At 39.9% G+C, this 19,412-nt stretch overlaps 1 protein-coding gene across 2 annotated transcripts in view; it reads left to right on the plus strand.

Moving 5' to 3' along the window:
• nol4la (nucleolar protein 4-like a) overlaps positions 1 to 11,569 on the plus strand; it is a 37,897-nt gene extending 26,328 nt beyond the window's left edge. For both annotated transcript variants that reach the window (XM_061904041.1, XM_061904040.1), the window contains exon 11: positions 7,767 to 11,569. In XM_061904041.1, the coding sequence (XP_061760025.1) occupies positions 7,767 to 7,978 (212 nt within the window). In that variant the 3' untranslated portion in view covers positions 7,979 to 11,569. The remainder of the gene's footprint in view (positions 1 to 7,766) is intronic.
• Positions 11,570 to 19,412: the final 7,843 nt, after the last annotated feature.

A 19,412-nucleotide genomic window follows, 5' to 3' on the forward strand; every position in this document is an offset into this window, starting at 1 on the left:
TACTTGTAAATTAAGGTCCTCGTAAGTTAAGGTACCACTGTATTCCATTCGTGTGCTTGTGTGTCGCTTCCAGGATTCTTCTTACAGTTCTTAAACGTGAATGCTAGGTTCACTGAAGACTCTAATAGTCTTGTGACTGCTTGTTTTGTGCGTACAACAGCAGGGGCAGGCAACAAACATGGCAGTAGACACAAAGTTAAATCATGAAATGCAACCTTTCTCTATGCATATTTATTCAGGAGAGTCTTGATATCAATGTCCTTGATCCAGCCATACACAAATAAGATGTAGACCTCCATGCTTTTCCAGGTTTGAATCTGTTTTGTCGTTGAGAATGGTATCTAGAGCACATGAGAGTTTGATATGTTTGGGAGCTGCACCGAAGAATATTTCTTTTTTTTATATATATCAAGTATATGGATGTATTACATTAAATAGTTGTATTTTTTGCTCGTATCTGCTTTTTGCAGGAAGATATTGGCCCTTTGTGCAACACTAAATTGGCCCTAGTGTGTGAATGAGAGTGTGAATGTTGTCTGTCTATCTGTATTGACCCTGCGATGAAGTAGCGATTTGTCCAGGGTGTACCCGCCTTCCGCCCGATTGTAGCTGAGATAGGCTCCAGCACACCCCGCGATCCCAAAGGGAATAAGCGGTAGAAATGGATGAATGGATATTGGCCCTTTGTGAACTCAAATAGTTGCTGTTCAACAGCAATCTTAGCTTAGTTGACCACCTCTGGTTTTTACATCCAGGAAGAAATCACTTGTCGGAATACAAGCCATACATAAGCCATGTTCTCTTAACATTCACTCTATTCACTAAATGTCTGTGGAAGTTGTGGTGATGGAAACTTCGTCCAATATCTCTTTGTGGGAACGTGAAGTCCGATTTTACCTCACAAAGTCCTCTACCAAGTAATTCAGTTCTTAGTGTATCAGTCAAATGGTGTGGCCAGTCAGCAGGATCGATGGGGGAAGCTTTGATAGATTCACAGGCATCTGTTGAAGCTGAGGATGTATCCTCAGCTTGTTGGATTGTAACATTGAGTCTGCTGCTACTGCTTCATTACTCTGTAAGAAAATTAAACACACACACAAAACACATTTAAAATATATATTGTAGGTGTAAAAATAATGATTATTCAATTACAAGACCAACATTTTCAATTTTTACTGTTTTGAGTGTTCACTCTGCCCTGTTTATATAGTGAGTATATATAATGATATACTGTAACTATATATCAAAGTAAATATAATATATATGTTTAAAATATAATGATAGGGTTAAATCCATAATATATTTACAGTATAACCTATTATTTCCTATTCCAATAATACGTGTAGTAACTAAACTTATCTGTTGCTAAAATGTCCATATAACAGCACTGAAAGCTACATTAGTATGTGCATGCAAGCTAATATCCATTTTTAAGATCCGTTATTTTCTTTTGACGAATTATTTGTGATAAAATACACTTACGTACTCATTATAATGCAGCCAAAGTAAGACAACTATTTCAGGTAAAAAGGCCAGGATGTCTTGGGAATATTTACAAATTATTTTGTCAAAAGTGAGTCTAATATTGATTTTAGATGTTTTACCATTGAACATATGTATTGTATACTTTTTAATTGAAAACAGATTGTTACTACAGTCTATTAGAATTACCAAATACTCACCTGAATTTACATGTTGAGTCTGTCTCTCACCAGCAAATGCGCTGCTTGGTGTCTGAATAGATGCTGTGGTTTAAAACACAAAATGGCACAAGTGTCATCTCTGCATGCAGTACTTTTTCTAATATGATGCAAATATTACATTAATTTTTCAAATTGTTGTTAATTTCAAAACATAGATAATGGGAAGAAATTGTCCTGCAATCATATTCCAAAAGTGAAACACTTATATGTTTCTTTGCGGTGAGGCTCAGGTGAACACAGTTGTCTCCATCTGTAGCTGTAAATATTTTCTGATTGCATCTATATCATCGCAAATAGCATCCATTATATCATTTAAATAATAGCTTACATTGCAGCCAAATCAGCCAAAAGCCAAGCCTACAATAAATTTAGTTTAATTTTAGGTTACTGACTTTTCTACCCCATTTTTTGACTTTTTGCTTTACAGTTGATGTATGTATACTTCGTGTTTACTTCCGAAGTTCCCCCAATTGAGTTTATAGTTATCATATGCGAACAACTCTCGCTAGTCTCTGAATAGGAATAACAGCAACAACAGCCTGTGCTGTTAGTCCATATAGGAGAAGTCAAAATGCTATTGCTAAAAATAGATTAGCCAAAATGTACATGCACTTTTGCTTTTAGCCTGTATTTCCTCCTTTGCTTTTTTAGGCCGCACTGCAAAACTTTGATGTCCCCCTTTTCATCTTAAAATATTATCAAGCAGATAAAATTGCTCCACTAGCTGAGATAGGCTCCAGCTCCAGCACCCGGCGCGACCCCAAAAGGGACAAGTGGTAGAAAATGGATGGATGGATGGTCTTTTTTGACCGTGACGCGACGTGATGCCGGCCTCCACCAGCAGTAGCAGCATTAGATCAGTCAGGTTCATGGTGCAGGTCGCAGCACGTCACATTATCATAGGTCATAGGTTTGATTGTATTTTTTTTTTTTAAGAAAACATTACAATTTAGTGTACAGAGTGTGCGTTATACAAAACCCAAAACCAGTGAAGTTGATACGTTGTGTAAATCGTAAATAAAAACAATGATTTGCAAATCCTTTTCAACCTATAGTCAATTGAATAGACTGCAAAGACAAGATACCTAACGTTCGAACTGGAACACGTTGTTTGTTTTTGTAAATATTAGCTCATTTGGAATTGGATGCCTTCAACATGTTTAAAAAAATCTGGCACAAGTGGCAAAAAAGACTGCGAAAGTTGATGAATGCTCATCAACCACTTTTTTGGAACATCCCACAGATGAACAGGCTAATTGGGAACAGGTGGGTGCCATGATTGGTTATAAAACCAGCTTCCATGAAATGCTTAATCATTCACAAACAAATATTGGGCGAGGGTCACCACTTTGTGAACAAATGCGTCGAATAGTTTAAGAACAACATTTCAAGGAATTTAGTGGGTTCACCATCTACTGTTCGTAATATCATCAAAGGTTTCAGAGAATCTGGAGAAATCTCTGCACGTATGTGATGATATTACGGACCTTCGATCCCTCAGGTGGTACTGCATGAAAAAGCGACAACAGTGTGTAAAGGATATCACACTTCAGAAAACCTCTGTTAGTGACTACAATTGGTTACTACATCTGTAAGTGCAAGTTAAAACTCTACTATGCAAAGCGAAAGCCATTTATCAACAACACCCAGAAATGCCACCAGCTTCCCTGGGTCACAGCTCATCTAAGATGGACTGCTGCAAAATGGAAAAGCGTTCTGTGGTCTGACGAGAATACATTTCAAATTGTTTTTGGAAACTGTGGTCGTCGTGTCCTCCGGAACAAAGAGGAAAAGAACCATCCGGATTGTTCTAGGCAAAAAGTTCAAAAGCCAGCATCTGTGATGGTATGATTGTATGGGGGTGTATTAGTGCCCAAGGCATGGGTAACTTGCACATTCGGGAAGGCACCATTAATGCTGAAAGGTACATATAGGTTTTGGAGCAACGTTTTCGCAAACATTTACTGAGTGTTGTTAAAAGGAAAGGCCATGTAACACAGTGGTAAAAATGCCCTTATGCCATTTTTTTTTGCAATGTGTTGCTGCCATTAAATTCTAAGTTAATGATTATTTGCAAAAAAAAAGCAAGATTCTCAGTTCGAACATTAAATGTATTGTCGTTTCAGTCTATTCAATTGAATATAAGTTGAAAAGGTTTTGCAAATCACACAACATGCCAACTTCACTGGTTTTGGGTTTTGTATATGTTGTAATGTTAATGTGCCAATTTTGATCAGGCTGCACCGTGACCACTGTAATAAAGTTCAAACAAAAGGGTATAATCCAATGAATAAATTTACTGAGAGATTTGAGCAGGTTACAAGCACATGACAAACACCTTTTTATGACTCAAAAACATAGCAACCAAGCTAGCAACGCACCTCCTTTACAGCAGCTGTCGCAACGTTCTTAAGGCAACCGCAGCACATATATATATATATATATATATATATATATATATATATATGTCATGAAAAAGGGAGGTTTTTGTCAAGAAAAAGGGAGGTTTTTGGGTTGATGCACTAATTGTTAGTGTATTTTGTGTTTTTTATGTTGATTTAATAAAAAAATATATATTAAGAAAAATTAAATAAACATTTTTAAAATTAATTAAAAAATGTTCTGCGGCCCGGTACCAATCGGGTGGTTGGGGACCACTGGTCTAAACGATTCAAGATAAAGGCGTGGATTAATTTCTTGAGATCATGTCCTGATATAAGCGGTTTCACTTTCGCTATTTGGCGTAATTGATAAAAGGTTTTTTGAACGACGCTGCTGATTTGTTTTTCGAATTTAAAATATGAGTCGAACTTTACCCCCAGGTTTGTGACACAGTCGCTGAGATACGGGGTCAGAATGCCGAGGTCAACGTTGGGGGAGGGAGAGTGACTTTAACCGAACAACAGAACTTCTGTTTTGTCTTTATTTAGGCTCAGGAAAATAGCTGAAAGCCAGGCTTTAATGTCGTGCGGGCAGTCAATGAGACGTTGAACCGTGTTAACCGTGGGAAAATAGATCTGGCAATCATGGGCATAAAAATGAAATGCAATACCGTACTTCCTAAAAATAGAACCAAGGGGGAGAAGGTAAAGCGCAAATAAGATTGGGGCAAGGATAGAGCCCTGGGGGACCCCATGTGGTAACAGAGTTGTGGAAGACATAAAACTGTCTATTTTTACACAGAAACGCCTGTCGGTTAGGTACGACTGTAAACAGTTGAGGGCGGCGCCCTTAATACCCACACAGTTCTCAAGACGAGTGATTAAGGTGGCGTGGTCGACGGTGTTGAACGCAGCAGACAGATCTAAAAGCACAAGGACAACATATTTACCAGAATCAGTTGACAGGAGGATATCGTTAAAAACTTTTAAAAGTGCTGACTATGTGCTGTGGAGGGCTTTAAAACCGGACTGGAACAGCTCAGTGATACCATTATCCTCTAAGAAGGGCAACAACTGACTGTAGACAACCTTCTCTAATATTTTGGAAATGCATGGAAGATTAGAGATAGCTCTTAAGTTAGAGAGGAGAGAGGGATTGAGGCTTGGTTTTTAAGTAGAGGTCGTACCACTGCATGTTTAAATTCTACTGGAACTATTCCAGAAGAGAGGCTACTATTGATAATGTTAAGGACACTTGATCCAATAGTAGCAAGTACCTCCTTAAACAGGCGAGGTGGGAGGGCATCTGCAGGGGAACCCGAAGGCTTCATACGACTAACTGTGTCATTTAAAAAAGAAAAGGACACCGGCTCAAACTAATGGAAAACAGAAGGGAAATGCAGAGGAACAGAAGGGTCATATGAAGGCTAGGATAAACTGGCTCTAGTTGACACAATTTTGTCAGTGAAAAAATGGAGACAATTTTCACAGAATTCAAAAGAAGCATCAAAACCAACAGATTTGGGAGCATCAATGACAGTGTTAATAGTTTTGAACAGAACTCTGGGATTGTTACAGTTAGAAGATATAATCTGAGATAGATATATATTCATCTATGTTTTTATAGTCATCTGAAAGGAAAGCAGGGTTAATTAAAAAATGGCAAAGGACACATGCAGTCTGTCTTTTTTCCACTTTCTCTCTGGTATCCGACACTTACGCCTAGCTGCACGAGTGACGTCATTCAAACAGGGCTGAGGCGTTGCTTTAGAGCGACGGTACTTGAAAGGAGCGATCGTGTTCAGTATTTGTAAACAAATAATAGTTGAACCCAGAAACCAACTCTTCAGTATTGCAGAATTATCATCACAAAGAGTCGAAAAAATGGAGGAGAACAGAGCAGGAGACGAAGAATTAAACATGCGAGAGCGTTGGGGCAGAGCGCACAATTTAACCGGACACTGAGTGGGAATATCAAACAGGATCGGCATAAGATCAGAGAACACAGCGTCGCAAATGTCCAAATTAAAAACACACAAACCATACGAGAGCACTAAATTGAGTGTATGCCTGCGTTCATGTGTGGAACCACACACAGACTGTACAAAGTTAAATGAGTCAATTACATTCAGGAAGCTCCTGGAAAGCGACTCGTCTGGACAGCAGGTGTGAATATTAAAATCACCCACAATAAGGACACGATCATATTTGGGCAGCATTTCAGCCAGAAATTCAGAAAAGTCAGTAATAAAGTCTTTGTGGTATTTGGGTGGTCGATAGACGACGGCACACTGGACGACATCAGAAAGACCAAGTTCAAACATGCACAGTTCGAAGCTTGAAAAGGAGGATTGCAGGCGGATCTGACAGCATTTAAAGTCATTTTTAAAAACGTCTGCTAATCCTCCTCCTTTTCGACCGGATGACCGCGGAGAATTAAAGTAGGAACACTCTGGAGACAGAAGTTCATTAAGAGGGGCGGACTCACCGGCTCTCAGCCATGTTTCCGTCACACAGAGGAAGTCAAGTCCGTGGGAAGTGAAGAAATCCTTCAGGATAAACGTTTTGTTTGTCAAAGATCTTGCGTTCACAAGACTTAACCTTGCGGGGGCCAGCACGTCCAAGGGCGCAGCTAATCCAGGTGGGGCCCGACACACAGCCCACAGGTGGCGGGAATCCACCCCGCACCTCCGGGGGGGGGGTCAGCAGGAGCGACGGCGGCAAGCCTCATCCTCCAAACCAACGATACAAACAAGCCAGAAACTGATGGGATCCACCCAGCGTGGGTGCAGGAGCAGACCGGATACCGCACCATTCCTCCTTCGGGAAGCCACGGGAAGCCGGGCCAGGAGTGCCCTAACTTTCACCAGCTGGCCGCCACGTTTACCGCGGCGCCAGAGACGCTTCCGCCATATATCAGAAGAGCAGTGGATGGTTTAAAGTTCTGAGTCGGGTTCAAATAATCCGAAACATTTTGAGAATTTACGCCGGGAATTGTAGAACTATAAATATACTTGTCCATTCATTTGAATGGGAATTTCCTAGAAATTTGGGAATTTCGGAAAATCCAGACAGTTTTGAAAATATAGATAATACCACAATTGTCCTAGTTGATATGAATGGGTTGGTGTTGGAATTTGTTGCCCTAGTAACAGTTTGAATTTGAATTGGTATTTTGTAATTCCTGGAATTTCGGGAAAACCGAGATTTTTATGTAAAAGATAACTTTTTTTGTCCCAAGTAGGTTGAATGGTCAAAAATGGTTGAAAAATGTAAACTCTGAAAACTTTCCGGGAAGAGGTGAAAATAGGGCTTTGGATAACCGGGAATTCTGAGAATTCCCTGAATTCTATGAACTTGGTGAGTGGAGTGTGTGGATGGTGGAACAGTTCGAATTGGTTGGGAAATGTGGGAATGGTGCAAGTTTGATAAATGGTCCATTGATTTTCAATAAAAAAATCCTGAGTAATCGGCGATATTTACAAATAAATGTTTTGGGGAGCTCACTATTCCCAGTTGAGCCGAAACTTTTGATACTGTAATGGTTCTTATCAAATAAAAACTATGGGCTGTGGGGCGCGCCAAACTTTTGCGGTGGAATAATGCTTGGGCATTCACACAATGATACAATATATGCATATTTGCTGATTTGTTTTTGTAATGACATGATACTTATCTGCAGGCCCAACAGACCTGAGTATGAAGTCCGTCACTCCAAACTCCTCCAGCTCCAACAGCCACGGCCAGGGAGGGGGCGGCGGTGGAGCGTCAGCCCAGCTCAGTCCTCCGGAGGTCACGGCGGTGAGGCAGCTCATCGCCGGATACCGGGAGTCGGCGGCCTTCCTTCTTCGCTCAGCAGATGAGCTAGAGAACCTAATCCTGCAGCAGAATTGAGCTCAAAACCGACCCAAACCGCAGCCTGTCCGTCTACATATGTAAATATGTCACACTGACATGCACATCTTGGACAGACAGGAGTGGTTCTGCCAAGCACAGCAGGTCCTGTAAGGTACCTTTACTCATCTCACACAATTATTTATGCATTTGGTTCCCTTTGACCTCAGCGCTCTGTCTTGCCTACACCGCCACGACCCCCATTTGTCTCAGGAAATAATATTTTGCTTGGAATACTCATCTGCTTGTCCATCTAGTGGAGCAGGACTTTGATTAGCATTGCTGTGCAAAAGATTGCCGTCTTTATGTTCTCAAACACACATGTGTAAGATATCCTGTACAGTGGCACGAGTTGATTGGGTGATCTACTCCATACTGGTACTACGTTTCAAACTCTTTCCATAAATAATTAGTCCATTGATAAATTGCTGCTAAATTGCCTGCCTACTTTTTGGACCATTTTAGTCATCTCTCCAAGCTGTGTGGTCAAAACTAATGCTGTCAAATTATGAAATTTTTGAAATAAGATTAATCACACTTTTACTTTTTGGATTTATCATGATTAATGACAGATTACTTGCCTGATTTAAAATTGATTAAAAAAAAAACTCTTTGGACACAAATGCAATTTTATTGTCAGAATGTCATACAAGATTTTTTCTTAAATGTTTTCTTGCATGCACGTCATTTATTTTCTCAAAACTTGGTAACAGTTTAATCTAAAGCCTCGTCTGGATTTATTTTCAAGCAAAATTTTCCAGCGAGCACGCTAATTGGAGTCTCGTCATTCATTTTTGCACTGACTCATGCATTGACCGGATCATTGGGTTCCAAGTAAATTTTGTAATTTATCAGTGTATATACATGATTAATGCGATACTTTTGGGAGATTCATCACACGAGTTAACTTGTTATTTTTGACAGCCCTAGTCAAAACATTACCTCGTTCTCTGAGACTAGAGACTCGGACCCTGGCTGGGCAATGAAGCCTGAATATGAGTTGATATGAGATCATGAAAATGTGTCAGGGAAAAAAAGAGATTAACATATTGTTTAATGTCAACAGATGAAGGTGCAATATTGATGATAATCAGTAACGGTGTACTTTTGTAGGCAAAAATGGGGAGTATTTCACCGCAATCCTCTCCTGTCCTAACTTATAAAAATGTTGCAATCCAATGCAGCACTGTAGTCAATTTCAATGTTTTCTGTTGTGATTAACATGTATCATTAACTCACAGATCTACAGAAGGTAGACATAGAGTGCCATGACTGACCTGTTGTTGATCTGTCACTCTTCCCACTGTAATACTGATTGATTACTTTTTGTTGAGGCGTCTGTAGACGTCCACACGGCTTTACCGGATGATACTTGCATAGCCCCTCCAACCTTCCCCGCATCTCTTTGGACCTGCCCTATGCCCTTTCATCACCACATTCCTCATCGATGTTTGAAACCTCGCAAGAGACAATCTTTGACGAAGATGTAACGACATCTCAGTTTACGCTCTCTGCTGTCTGTGTGTGTGTGTTTCTGTGAGAGTGTGTGTGTGTGTGTGTGCGTGCGTGCGGGGGGTCTGATGGCACACAGAGTGCTCAAACCAGATGGAGAGCACATAGTCTCACACTTTTGACGGTGAGTAACTCAGCACAGACATGGTCGTTAAGTACGTTGTTGAGGTTTTAAATTTTTTATTAAGTACGATTTTGCTTTGATCTAAACTGTCTTTGTGAACCATTTTGTACGTGAATAGGTGATGACTTCTTCAGTCACTCAGCACATTCCAAACAAGGACACCCCAAGCAGCCACCTTGGCTTGCACCTTACAAAGTTTAAAGAGATATATTACTTTAATTATCACAAGTCTGTCATCAGAGCGTCACACACACGTCATCGCCATGCCAGCATCCCAGTTGCATTTCGAGTGTAATCTCTATGAACTATTGCAAGTTTGGAAGCACTTTATAGCTCAGGATTAAGGAAACACAAACATAGTGATACGTGAGAGTGTCTTTACCTCCAAGTCATGATGGTCACTAGTCAATCACAAGCAGCTTTACAGCTCCTCAGCGGGGCGGTCTGCCAACTCACACGTGTGCAGCGTATCTCAAGTAACCTTGATGTGCACTGGTGTCTTCCTCGTCTCCTAATTTTTTTTAAAGTTTTTATTTTGCCATGCAGTTCACACTCCCAGACCCCCTCACTCCAACTTTTGCTTGCTGATTTGTAAAGTGGATGTTAAGCAACATTGTGTGCTGGAGTTTATGTGATCAACAACAATTTTGTTGTTGTCGGTTTCATTTGTTTTTTATTTGATTTTTTATCAATGATGCCCAATGGATCATCTATTTGTATTGACTGGACAATGTTATAATATATTGGTGTTGATGAAATGCCCTGGTAGCTTGTGGATTGCTAAAGTGGTCAGATAAATGTACTGTATAGCTGTACAAAGAGTGATAACAGATGTTTTGAAGTGTTCTTTTTCTGTGGGTACGGCACTGTTTAAAAAAAAAAAAAAATCAAAGTGGTTTAAGCCCTGCCTGTTTTAACTTATCATTTGGTGGTGGTCTGTAATGCTATTGTTTTTTATATGATTTCATGGTAGCCTCTCTTGCACTAATAAGACTGTAGCTCGGTGCATGGGGGGTGTACTGTACCCCTGTGTGAAACTTTGTATCCCCTTCCCTCCAGTTTTGGACTCAGTGAAAGTGTGATGTTTACATGTACAGTTTTTCAGAATATGTTTCTTTTACACTAAACGTTCAAGAGGTTTTTTCCCACTCACCTGTTCCCCTTATTTGCATACACACACCCTGACGGTCTTCTTTTTTTCTGCTCGAAGTGCAACCTACATGGTCAAAGGTTGCCATGACACATGGTTGTGGGTACCTAGGCGAATAGAGTTAGTGAAAGAGAACATCACAGGTGTATCAAAGATAAATACAACTTAGATCAAATACTCGTGTGGTCTGTAGGAGGTGAGTAGGTACATTTTTAAAACACAAGTGCTCGGAAAACTTCTCTTAAACCCATCTGGTATCTTGAACGGTACACGTCCTTGGTAACATATAAGCCATTCCCCTCTCCTGGCCTTTACGGGGAACCCATAAACCTCAGGAAATACTCAATCTCCCAGTGGAGTTTGTATCCACTGATTTCCTCTGCAATGAGACTGAAATAGCTAACAAAAAACCCATAACCATTTATATAGAAATGTCTATTGTTTTGTACATTTATCATTGTGATTTGGCAGTGGATCTTTTTCCAGTACATGTGACTTAATATTTTGATTATGTTGGAGTGTTTATAGATATAGATATTTATTATTATATGTGAAAATACAAAAAAAAAAAAAAAGGTTGAAGCTGTTTCATTTGTATGTTTCATGCAAAACTGTCCAGGTGAAACTCGTACATATCACTAAGGGGGGACCTGTGTTTGTGTGGAAAATGGCGCTTGTTCAGTGTTGCATCAACGCTATGGGGGAAAAATACATCAACGGTTTACCAACACAGTTGAAAGACTCTCCTCTTCTCCTGAGATGTCAGTAATTGAATAAAATAGTGCGATGAGCTATCAAAGTGCAACCTTGCTTCCAGTTTTTATTCACATCTTTTATTCACATTTTTAGAAAGCTTATAGGACCAGGGGCCATGGTATTTCTTTTACTTCTGTAACCCTGATATTTTCTATCTTACCAGTCTAGGATGTTGACTATTTTTGTTGTCTTCCTTGCTGAAAACACCACAACAACAGTACAGGCTTGACTCACGTTAGTCACGCTTAGCAACACCAGAGAGGTGAAATTGACCAACCAGTTGATTCTTTTGAAGGGCTCTTTTAAATGAACTATAATATCTGATTCGCAGTTGCAGGTCAATTGTTTGCAAATCATTTTATATCCATATTGCCCAGGCATGTGCGAGCCACCTGACTTGACAGAAAAATGAGTCAAAGTCAATAGAACCGTAGCAGCGTGGATTCCCTTTTCTGAGTTTTTTTTTTTTTTTTTTTAATGTGGAGAGGGCAGGGGGCGAGAGTCCGGGCTTCTCTGCTTAAGCTGCTGCCCCCGCGACCTAACCTCGCATAAGCGGAAAAATGATGGATGGATGTTCTTCTGTGGATTTGTAAATTAGGTCAGGTAGGGTGGTACAATTTTGCATTCACATTTTAATCTTGTCCTATTTTTTATTCTAGTTTTATTATCAATCAATCAATCAATGTTCACTTATATAGCCCTAAATCACTAGAGTCTCAAAGGGCTGCACAAACCACTTAAATTTTAAATACTAATAGGCATACATTCCTATATTATATGTATGTATATTTTTAGGGCTGCAACAAATAATCAACTAGAAAAAAGCTTCCATTTATATTTTGTTGCTTTGAATCATCGTTTAGTGAAATCAGGACAGCGTGGAGTTCCCAGAAATTTAAACATGCGGACTGATTGGTTGTGTGTGGGGGCCATAGTCTGTGTGGTGGTAAGCAGCTGAGATTATTCTTACTTGTGCACACATGTTAATAGTGCAATTTCAATGTTGATGATGTACATTTTTTTGTCCAAAAATAATGACGGTTATGGCAAGCAGAACAAAATTGTTCATTGTGAGACTCTCCCTGCAATTTTGTTGAACACAAGAATTCACAAGCATTTATTAAAACAGAATACATAAATGTCTTACTCCCGAGCTCTGATGAAGAATTATTTACTCTTTTTTATTTTATTTTGTTTTTAAGCAAAACAGCTGATAAGTTTAATGGGTCAAAGAGTCCATAGTCAACGAGTGTTCACAAGGAAAGGGCCAGTCCAAGGAAAGAGAAATGGTGAAGAGGGAGATACTTCAGTCATTCAATCCAATGATTAGGGGATTTTTTTGTCAAATGGATGTGTAACTAATTATGTGCATTTTCATGATTTAAATGTATTGATTTTTAATATCTAATCATTGTACAATTTTTAAGACAGCCTGAGGTCACACTTTAGAGTCATGATTATTTCGCCTTATACAGAACACGCATCAATGTCTCCAAAACCACAGATAGTAGTCGGGCAGGCCTTAAGGTCCACGGGATAGCTGCATATTTGTGTGCTCTTAATCAAACACTTTGACTAAATTAAATTAAAAACCAAAAGTAAAATCTAAGTACAATTTAAGTTTATATTGCTATGATATGAACGTATTATATTGTAAAATGTATTTGAGCTATTTGCCTAAAATATGCATTAAGACTATGATATGTTTTATTCGTTTACTGGATAAATCGCACACACTACTTGATAGATTACTTGATTACTTAAATAACCGATAGCTGCAGTCCTATATTTTTTTTTCTGTAATTGTGATTCGCAAAGTTTTTTAGATAAGGGGAAGATCACATTTTTGATCTCATTTTCAATATGGGATGGGATATGGCATCACCTTAAGGAATGTCCATCCATTAATTTTCTATTGCCTGTCCCTCTCGTGGTCGCGGTGCTTCTGGAGCTTATTTGCAATGAAAACGAAATTAAAATATTATTAATGTTTAAAATTTTTTTTACATATTGGTGGGATGTGTACATTTTTATTATTCTCATCCAAATCTTATTAGTGATTGTTTCCATGATACTTTATAATCATGTGTGTGTGTGTGTGTATACATACATATATATATATATATATATATATATATATGTATATATATATATATATATATATATAAATATATATCCATCCATCCATCCCTTTTGGGGGTCGCGGGGGGCGCTGGCGCCTATCTCAGCTACAATCGGGCGGAAGGCGGGGTACACCCTGGACAAGTCGCCACCTCATCGCAGGGCCAACACAGATAGACAGACAACATTCACACTCACATTCAAACACTAGGGCCAATTTAGTGTTGCCAATCAACCTATCCCCAGGTGCATGTCTTTGGAAGTGGGAGGAAGCCGGAGTACCCGGAGGGAACCCACGCATTCACGGGGAGAACATGCAAACTCCACACAGAAAGATCCCGAACCTGGATATATAATTTTCTTCTGCAGTTTGGAAGGCCTTCTGTAAGTCGTTGAGAGCATCGCCGAGGCTCTCTTCTGGTTACCACTCGCAGACTAATGGACAGACTGAGAGCATCAATCAAGATCTGGAAGCTGCCATCTGCTGCGTGTGCCACCAGCAGCCTTCCTCCTGGGTGCTTGGTCTACCTTGGATCGAATATGCTCACAATACACTCGTAAGCTCTGCTACAGGCATGTCTCCTTTTCGCTCCGCCTACAGGTTCCAACTTCCCGCCTTCCCCTCCCTGGAATCAAAAGTCGCTGTCCCATCTGTGACTGCTCACCTGCACCGCGCATGGCAAGCCTGGCAGAATACCCGGTCTGCACTATCAAGCACCTCGGAGCGCAACCAGCGTCTTGCTAACCGCCATCGCAGCACAGCACCAGATTACAGGCCCGGACAGAAGGTATGGCTGTCATCTCGCGATTGACCTCTCCAGGTGGTATCAAAGAAACTGCTACCACAATTTATTGGACATTACACCATTGAGCGAGTCAATGGACTCTCTCAAGATCCATCCCTCTTTCCACGTCTCCCTACTCTAGCCTATGTCCTCCAGTCCCTTGAGTCCTCCAGAGGTGCCTCCTCCTCCTCCCAGAGTTATCGATGGACACCAGGCATTTACAGTCAAGGCCATTCTCGATGTGAGGAGAAGGGGCAGGAGTTTCCAGTATCTGGTCGACTGGGAGGGTTACAGCTCCGAGCAGGGACGTGCACATGATTATAGAGGGGCAGGGGCTCAAAGTCAGTAAAGGGCAGGACATTTTTTTTTGGTCCTTTACACAATATGGAAATGAATGTAAAATTAAATTTGCTAATAGGAAGCTAACTACTTAGCTGTGTGTCCTTTGTAGGTAAAAGTGATTGCCATTTCTTTTGTGTCAACAAATTATTGTCATAATGAGTTAATTCACATTATCATAGGCTTGGAAGACATGAAAAGCAAACAAACACTGGTTTATTATTAGGCTATTTTTTGTTAAAGATAAGCACTTTAATATTGAACATTGAACAGTGCAACATGAACTTCGAAAAAAAATAAAAATAAATAAATACCCAAATGAAAAAAACTCAATGTGAAAATCTGTCCTTCTTCCTTTTTAACTTGATGAAAACACCATCAAGTTGTAACTTATGGTCCTTCTCACTTAATGCTCAGACTAAACAACTGAAACGCAATACAACTTTATATTTAAACCTCCACTGTGAGAGAAATGTGATCCGCCGTAAACACAGTGCATTTTATTGTTTTATTTTGTATTTTGTACACTACTTCCTGTCCCGCACGATCCACTCTGCTCTGTGCTTAATTGATGCGCCGTGCTCAATTGATGCGCCGTGCTCCGACGTCTGGCATAAACAGAAGCTGACACATTGAATAATAGAATAATTCAGCGTTTTTGTGAAATATTACCCATATTAGATGCTGAATAGGTGGACGGCGACTAGACCATAACTCACAGGTTCAAGCTGCTCCACTGTCACGTCTCCTCAGGCCGCAGTTGTCTCTCTCTCCTCTCTCTCACTCACGCACTCGCCCTCTCTCTCTATCTCTCTGTCGGAAGCGGCAGGCTCAAACAACCCGGTATTACAAGAAAACGTGGAGTTTTTGTACCGCTGTTTTTTTGTTTTGTTTTGTTTTTTTTACATCCCCAACAGGAATTTATTAATGTTGTTTAAAGAAAAAAAAAAAAAAACACTCAGGCAGAGGGCACCTTTTAAGACGAGGCAAAAAAGGGCAGGGGCTCAAGCACCCATAGGGCCCTATGTGTGCACATGCCAGGCCCCGAGGACCGATCCTGGGTACCGCGCTTTCTTATTCTAGACCCTTCACTTTTAACTGCATTCTATGACCATTTTCCGCAGAAGCCAGGTAAGCCGCCAGGTGGCGTCCATTAAGGGGGGTGGGTGGGTACTGTTGTGTTTTTGTCCTTTCCCTGTCTTCTCTTTTTTTTTTGTGTCAGTTTTTTTCCTTCTGTCAATTAGTCCCCAGCGAGGCACATCTGCAACACACCTGTTTTGCTCCCTAGCCCCTCTGAGGTAAAGAGGATTTTGCTTTGGATCCTTTTTTGCTTTTGCTCAGTACGTCCTGGCCATCTCCTGCTTTTGTTAGTCTTTCCATGGTGTGCTGTGCACGTCTGCCCCATCGCCTATAGTTAAACATTTTGGACTCATTAAAATTGTTTAATTTTTGTAATTCAACCTCGCCTCCCGACTCTGCATCCTGGGGTCAACTCCTTGATATATATATATATAAATCCTGTTTCCATAGTCTTAGATGTAAATATAAACGGAATACAATGATTTCCAAATCCTTTTCAACCCATATTCAATTGAATGCACTACAAAGACAAGATATTTGATGTTCAAACTCATAAACTTTATTATTTTTTGCATGTAATAATTTGCTTATAATATCATGGCTGCAACACAGGCCAAAGTAGTTGGGAAAGGGCATGTTCACCACTGTGTTACATCACCTTTTTCTTTTAACAACACTCAATAAACGTTTGGGAACTAAGGAAACTAATTGTTGAAGCTTTGAAAGTGAAATTTTTTCCCATTCTTGTTTTATGTAGAGCTTCAGTCGTTCAACAGTCCGGGGTCTCCGCTGTCGTATTTTACGCTTCATAATGCGCCACACATTTACAATGGGAGACAGGTCTGGACTGCAGGCGGGTCAGGAAAAAACACGCACTCTTTTTTTTACAAAGCCACGCTGTTGTAACACGTGCTGAATGTGGTTTGGCATTGTCTTGCTGAAAAAAGCAGGGCGTCCATGAAAAAGACGGAGCTTAGATGGCAGCATATGTTGTTCCAAAACCTGTATGAACCTTTCAGCATTAATGGTGCCTCCACAGATGTGTAAGTTACCCATGCCTTGGGCACTAATACACCCCCATACCATCACAGATGCTGGCTTTTGAACTTTGCGTCGATAACAGTCTGGATGGTTCGCTTCCCCTTCTGTCCGGATGACACGATGTGGAATATTCCCAAAAACTATTTGAAATGTGGACTCGTCAGACCACAGAACACTTTTCCACTTTGCATCAGTCCATCTTAGATGATCTCGGTCCCAGAGAAGCCGGCGGCGTTTCTGGATGTTGTTGATAAATGGCTTTCACTTTGCATAGTAGAGCTTATACTTACATTTACAAATAGAGCGACAAACTGTCTGATGTCATTCATGTGCAGGCAGCTAGTTGATAATATCTCAGTAAAATATAAAATATTAAAGAAAAAACACGCAAATCAGATAACCAATGATACATGAAGAAAATATATTTTAATCAAAACTACGTTTTTATTTTATTTTAGCACAACTTCCCTGTAGTGAAGTATTACAATTTAGACAAAGCTACTTTACATTTTTGCTGGAGTGAAGTTTTTGTCCACAAGAGGACAGCATAATTACAGAAATAACCATTGAGATGTACTGTAGCCACATAGCTAATTGTTTTAACATTTAAACAAGTCAACCCAAATCATAATGTCAGGTTTACACTGCAGCGTTCAGGATTGAGTAGTCACATTTAAAATCAATCATATCTAAATAGTAGTTAATTCACAAAATAAATTTGTATTTTTCACAAATTTGAGTCATTTTTACACAACACCTTAGGGTATAGGATTATGCAAAAGTCATAGTTCAACAAATTTAAAAAAACATTAAACATTTTTGAAATATCCAGCAGTCAGAGACCAGACCTAATTCCAATTTAGTTGTGTTACCTAAAGAGGCCAGTGTACAGGAGGAGAATGGAGATGCCATCATAGAGTCTAAAATTAAAAAAAGCTTGTATGCCACTTGTCAAAAAGACCAATATTGAAAAATATTGCTCAAGAGGTGTTGCAACAAACATTGAAAATACTACTGATAAGATAGTTTGGTGATCAGGGTAGATTGCATTGGTAACTTTTAAAGTAGTCAAGAAATATTGCAGTCCAATTTGAATTATTTTTCACAAAGATCAAGTGACATAAAGTAGAACTCAAGGATTATGTTTCATGGTACATGGGTTGTACTTGTATAGTGCTTTTCTACAAACTCTCTTTCCATATGAGTTGGAAAATTGTTTTAGATGTAAATATAAACGGAATACAATGTTTTGCAAATAATTTTCAACCCATATTCAATTGAATATGCTACAAAGACAACAATTTTGATGTTCAAACTGGTAAACATTTATTTTTTTGCAAATAATCAATAACTTTAGAATTAGATTGCAGTAACACGTTTCAAAGAAGTAGGGAAATGTGGCAATACATACGGATAAAGTTGAGGAATGCTCATCAAACACTTATATGGAACATCCCACAGGTGTGCAGGCTAATTGGGAACAAGTGGGTGCCATGATTGGGTATAAAAGCAGCTTCCATGAAATGCTAAGTAATTCACAAACAAGAATGGGGTGAGGGTCACCACTTTGTAAGCCAATTGTCAAACAGTTTTAGAAGAACATTTCTCATCGAGCTATTGCAAGGAATTTAGGGATTTTACCATCTACGGTCTGTAAAATCATCAAAAAGTTCAGAGAATCTGGAAAAATCACTGCACTTAAGCGATGATATTACGGACTTTTGATCCCTCAGGCGGTACTGCATCAAAAACCGACATCAGTGTGTAAAAGATATCACCACATGGGCTCAGGAAGACTACATAAAACCACTGTCAGTAACTACAGTTGGTCGCTACATCTGTAAGTGCAAGTTAAAACTCTACTATGCAAAGCCAAACCCATTCATCAACAATATCCTGAAACGCCCCCGGCTTGGCTGGACCCGAGCACACCTAAGATGGACTGATGCAAAGTGGAAAAATGTTCTGTTTTCTGACGAGTCCACATTTCAAATTATATTTGGAAAAAGAGGACGTGGTGTCCTCCAGAACAAAGAGGAAAATAACCATCCGGATTGTTAAAGGCGAAAAGTTCAAAAGACAGCACCTGTGATGGTATGGGGGTGTATTAGTGCCCAAGGCATGGGTAACTTACACATCTGTGAAGGCAACATTAGTGCTGAATGGTTCATACAGGTTTTGCAGCAACATATGTTGTCATCCAAGCAACGTTATCATGGATGCCCCTGCTTATTTCAGCAAGACAAGTGTTACAACAGTGTGGCTTCGTAAAAATAGAGTGCAGGTACTTTCCTGGCCCGCCTGCCCAAGGTATCAACGGACGTGACTAGGATGGTAGAAGGTGGGGATTGAACCAGTAATCCTCAGGTTGCTGGCACGGGCACTCTCCCAACTGTGCCACGCCGTCCCCCATGCCCTTTTAAACATTGTCAAGTATATACTTGGTTTTTTTCCACTCTGTAATCTGTAGCACTCTGGCCTACTTTCAAATATTTTGGCACGGTGAAATGTAGGTCTGCATAGCTC

The sequence above is a fragment of the Nerophis ophidion genome, linkage group LG06 (genome assembly GCF_033978795.1).
Source record: "Nerophis ophidion isolate RoL-2023_Sa linkage group LG06, RoL_Noph_v1.0, whole genome shotgun sequence".
In the NCBI taxonomy this organism is placed as follows: Eukaryota; Metazoa; Chordata; class Actinopteri; order Syngnathiformes; family Syngnathidae; genus Nerophis; species Nerophis ophidion.